Source organism: Garra rufa, chromosome 1 (genome assembly GCF_049309525.1).
Source record: "Garra rufa chromosome 1, GarRuf1.0, whole genome shotgun sequence".
NCBI classification, from domain to species: Eukaryota; Metazoa; Chordata; class Actinopteri; order Cypriniformes; family Cyprinidae; genus Garra; species Garra rufa.
This window is the reverse complement of record NC_133361.1, coordinates 96,668,209-96,673,853: the sequence shown is the minus strand read 5'-3', so window position 1 is coordinate 96,673,853 and position 5,645 is coordinate 96,668,209. Positions and strand designations below refer to the sequence as shown.

The 5,645-nt window shown below is 33.1% G+C and overlaps 1 protein-coding gene across 1 annotated transcript; it reads left to right on the top strand.

Moving 5' to 3' along the window:
- Nucleotides 1-272: 272 nt before the first annotated feature.
- On the top strand, nt 273-4,688 carry LOC141340833 (membrane-spanning 4-domains subfamily A member 4A-like). The gene is made up of 7 exons (XM_073845924.1): nt 273-478; nt 858-968; nt 1,066-1,134; nt 1,687-1,830; nt 2,076-2,189; nt 2,670-2,735; nt 2,954-4,688. Exons 1-7 carry the CDS (start codon nt 305-307, stop codon nt 3,023-3,025), a joined length of 750 nt encoding a protein of 249 aa, XP_073702025.1. The 5' UTR covers nt 273-304; the 3' UTR covers nt 3,026-4,688.
- Nucleotides 4,689-5,645: the final 957 nt, after the last annotated feature.

The window sequence follows — 5,645 nt, the reverse complement described above, 5'->3', positions numbered from 1 at the left end:
AAAGAGAAAAAGAAGAATCAGGCATAACAAATAAATTAGGAATTTATGGATTTGGAATTTGGAATCTGATCACATACATGTAATCAGTTACTACCCAGCTCTGGACATAAACAAAGTCATAAGTGTTTTAACAATATGAAGACTTTGTTTATAACAATATATAAGATTAAGGTTTTTTTATAAAAAAAAAACTGAAATGTTTTGTTTTATTTAATTTACAAAGAAGATCTATTTTATAATCACATAATTTATGTTTTGATGTACTATAATTTTGTTTAGGTCAATTTCAGATTCGGAAACAAGAATGTCCCAAACAATTTTACCCGTGAACTCTTCAACACTTGTCATCCAGATTCAACAACCAACACCAGTTGGGGCTGTGACAAATGCTCCTATGCCTGTTTATGAACCGGTAGTCAGAGTTTCACCTCTCCAAGGACTTCAGGCATTTCTGAAAGGCCAACCAAAAGCCCTTGGGGTGAGCAACTTTACATAAACCTAAACAGACTTTAATGTGTATATGTCAGTGTGAAGTAAGTAAATTACATGAATAAATTCTTAAAAGAAAAAAGACATATGGTACACATGTTTACAAGGCATACTTAGTTATTTATTGCTTAATGTGACTTATTGCTTTTATTACGATGCAATATAAGATACGGTTTATCAGTTACAAATTAAAATGTAGTGTACCAGTCACAAAGAATGTTTTAGAATCAAAAAATGAAAACTAAGATTGAGCCCATTCCCAAAAAAAGTGGAGTGTTCTTTTAATATTGATCTCCAAAATTTGAAACTTTTTTACTTTATAAAAGAATCTCTTGTCATATCCTGTACATTTTTCTTTTCCCTCACAGACTGTCCAGATAATGATTGGTCTGTTGACTTTCCTGTTTGGGATCGTGTTAACACTCCATGCAGAATCCATCACAGTCTTTAGTGGTATTTCTTACTGGGGGTCTCTTATCGTAAGAAACAATTATACAATTAAGTGTTCTGTCTTTGATAAGTCAAGCTACATTTTTCAATGGAAGCCTCCATTTTGTTCTTTCTCTCTCTTCTTAGTACATTACCGCAGGCTCACTCTGCATTGCTGCCGAAAACAAAGTTAAATCACCCTCCGGTTTGTGTTTGGTATGTACACAACACTTGTTACTTTTAGGGGTCCAAGCTACCAAACACTGGCAGATGACTTAACAATATTGTTTTACATTTTCAAGTAATGGCTAGAAATTGTTTTCCAACCTTAAATCATTAAATGTATAAGATCTCGTTTTATGTCCATCTATAAAAAAAAAATAGCAATTTTTTCAAACCCCTGCAGGCACTGGCCTTATTGTAATCCCACTGGATTTGGCTCTGGGACCATTGTTCAGTGAAAATTGACTGTACTTTGCTGTAAAATGATATGAAATCACATTGGTTTTTAACAAGATATATTTCAATTGTATAATTTAATCATCCACATAAGCCACTTGTGCTAGACCCTGATGATTGATGCTTGTGGCTATATTTTATATTTTATTTGTTATTTAATTTATTTATGTCATGTAGTGCATTTTTTCACACTCAATATTCTTTGCTTTTTTTGTTAGCATGATGTGTTTACAAAATGCGTTAAAGTTCTTCCTAATTTATTAATTATTTATGTATAACATATGTTGTTTTTTTCTGCTTATACTGTAGGTGAAAGGTTCACTTGGAATGAACATTTTCAGTGCTTTAACTGCCGTTTCTGCTATTATTATCATTTCAATCGATTTGGCTCAAGGACCATTGGACAGTTACTGCTACAATAATATATGTTATGATTTTGAGGAAAAATATAAGGTATGTCACAAACTTTTACATTCATATTAAGTTAGTAATTACAATAAAATCACTGTATGGTCAGTACACTTCTTAATCTTAAACAATCTTTAATCTGCACTTATCATAAGTAGTTTAGAACTCTTGCTATTACTAATCATTTATAATGCAAGGCATTGAGATTATACATTAGGCATCCAGTGTACCAGTCTAAATAGTAATTATTATAATTTTATTATTTATACTATTGTTGATTTTTCTCTCAGACCCTCTTCTTGGGAATTGGTAGTGTACTGCTGATATTCGCCTTGCTTGAGTTGATCATCTCTATCTATCTGTCAGCATTTGCCTGTAAAGCCACCTGCTGCTGTTGTCCACAGGTGAGTAATGCGTCAAGTCAGTGGTTCACAAACTTTTTTTCAGGTCCATTTCACTTTAGTTCTGCATTCTGAGTATGAATTATCTTATGCAGTAAAACAAAGAAAAAACATCCAAGTACAGTAAAATGTTTCACCAAAAACTCAACTGACTGGGTCCTCTCCTGTGTGATTTCGCTTGAGTCTCTTTGGACCTTAAAACTGTACATGAGTTTCTAACTTCAGTTAGGTCAAATTGAACAAATAATCTATATTGAGATTATAGGTTAGATAAATAGATTTAGAGTTGACATTTTCCAAAAGCCAGTTATGTAAGCTTGAACCATTGATATGCAGAAGTTGTAGTCTATGCATCTCCCCAGTGTTTAGCAGCAGCATCTTTACTAATAGCAAAATCTGTAATAGTGGAACTGTGTGCCACTGTTCTTGCATTTATTGCATTTTACAGTAAGAAAAAAATGCTATGTGTGCATTTTTCCAAAGGTGCCGCATGTTCCGCATGTTTTACCTCCACAGCAATGTGATTTCCATGATCTTAAGAGCTCAGAGGTAAGAGAAGCTTGAGAAACCACTGTTTTTGAACTATGAGTAAAACGGTACACAAAACAATGAAAACACAAAATTATTAATTGGGTTTAGTATTGAGAGTACATGTACTGGAAATATGTAAAGCACTGAGTAATTGGTGTTGTAGCCTAATGGTTTATTATCAATAAATAAGCAATCAAAAAGTAAAGATGTTGACCATATAGCTTTCTTTCTTACAGGTATCTGTGGTCAGCAACCATTACGTGCATCACCATCCTGCAGAAATTCCTCCACAATACAGTGAATCTTAATCAACATGAACAGTAAAAAAGGGGGCAGAAATGTGGTCCTGTAGATGTGTGAAATGCTTTTGTAGGACACAGGGGTTTCCCAATGATTTCCTGTCACTTGATGCCAATGTGCTGTCAAAAGAATATAAAATATAAAAAAAAGTAGATATCACTTGATCAAATTATAATTAAGTCACATATGTGTAAACAATAACTATTCAGAACATTAATAGATACCATTTCTTAATTTTCTTTCATTGTTTAAGTCAAAGTTACCTAATTATTATTGAAACCGAATAGATTGGTTTGAACATAATATGGTATAATCTGTAAGAATAAAGTATATTGAATAATAGTAAAAATATATATATTTTCTTTTTTATTAAGCCAGGCCCCTTAAAATCTTGTTCACTTGAGTATATTTTGTTTGAAGTGTTGTACATTGTTACATAAAAAAAAAAAGTAAATTCAAAAAATTGTAAATAATAGGCAAGAGAAAAAACTGGCACTAAAACCACAAAGATGGAGATGAACAAAACAGTTTTTAAAACAGTTCAATAAACAAGAAGTTTATTAGGAGATTTACATTTCAGACAGCATATTGCCTGTTTTTGCTTTATTTCGACAACAAAAATAATTCCAAACACAGCCACCACAGCAGTTTTGTGTCTTTGAGTAACATTATTTTATTTAGTTCAATCGCAATGACTCACTTATTAATGGTCACTTGATGGCACCTACTAGTGGTTTTAATTACATGTTTAAAGTATCTTTTTTAATATAATTTTAAAAATTTGAATTTAACGTTTTATGTCTATGTGTCAAAACATTATTTATGCATTTGTACCTGCAGGTTAAATGCATTCATGTCCTGCATTAATCAGTGTGAATATACTGTACATCAGAATGCCACTTCATATGAAGCTTCTGTGTTTCCTTTGCATTACAAAGATGAATTTTGTTGATACTGATTTAAGGGGTCCTATTATGCTTTTTTTGTCCACTCCAAAGGGATATATATATATATCTATCCCTTTGGAGTGGACAAAAAAAGCATAATAGGACCCCTTAAATCAGTATATATATTGGCGTTTCTTCAACTAGGTGCACTTTTAGCCTTGAGAATTTGAAGAAAAAAAATTTTGTTCAAAAGTCACATAACAGTCTCATAAGTTTAAATAATTTGTCTAGTTTTAAGGTCTGTAAGAGGACAAACTTAGATTACAAGAGAAATAGTTAATATTTTACTTTTTATTTTTGACCTGTAATGAACAAATGTGCATCTCAATATACAGCTGTTATTTAAAAAATAGAATAACTTTGGTTTTTATATTAAGTAGAGCATGGTTCATAAATTGTGGATAATTTTTTTTTAACGTGTGATAAGAACCTTTTAAATATTTTTTAAAAAATGTGTGTGTGGTGGAAATGACATGGTGGTGGTGGAAATGACAGCGTATTGTGGAAATGACAAGAAATTAAGGTAAATATAGAAAAGCTTCGTCCCTATGCTGTTTCTGGATTGAAACATTTGCAGATCATGCAAATCTATTTTCACAATCCATATAAATTGTACTTTGTAACCATAAATGTCATTTCCACCACAGAGGGCAGTGTGGTGGAAATGACTGTGGTGGAAATGACATTTCTGTAGTTTTTTGTGAAAAAATGGTGAAAAACTTCACTGACTGGCTTTGAATTATTACTTAGCATTTTGTGTATGTAAAATACTCTTATTTAACTTAAAATTTTTAGCTTTTTAATAACACCCTTGATGGTACAGTATGTGGTGGAAATGACGTAGAATAAGGCCCAATCCCAATTCTATTTTCTACCCCTTCGCCTACCCCTCGCCCCTTCCCCTTGTCCCTTGAAACAAAGTGTAAAGGAGAAGGGCTAAAATATTTCCCCTAAGAAATGGGACACCACTACAACACTGTTATACGTCATCATAGGTTGTCGCTAGTTCCTAATGTTACGTCAGAGGACATGCGCAGATGTTTATCACTCATTCCAAGATGTCAAAATGTTGTCATGTTTCAAAAAGTACAAATGTACGGTGTACGCACCGTTCATTCACATGTGGCCGTAAGCAAAACAAACAACGCATTATCACATGTGCGGCAAATTGCTAATCAGTGTAGTGGTGCCTGGAGAAGTATATATGCTTCATTTGTGAATTTCGTTTTCAACTTTTTATTTGAACGCGTTCGTTTTCTGGATCCTTGGACTAAAATGTTTACAGGGGTTCACTGGTTTAAGAAATTTCTGATCGTAAAAATCAGCTTCTTTTTATTTGTAAGGTATCGTTTTTATTATTATGTACTGATTTAAATTACTGGTGCGGTAGACGTAGCGGGCGAAGGTGCATTAGGCGCAATCATCAAATACATTTCAAAGCAAGCCGGCTCCACGGTCCTGACTGCATCATCACTGCCTTTATTGGGTGTTTTTAGCGAATATTTACATTTATTCACATGACTGGATGTGGTGGACTGCCATGATTTTGGCGAACGCAGGACACTACTGAATAATGCGCATCAGAGGGGATTTAAAAAGTGAAAGTGTGTATACACCGTATACACAGCAAAAAGGCCAGAGTTAAATTAACTCTCCAGGGAGTTTATATGAGTCCACTCTC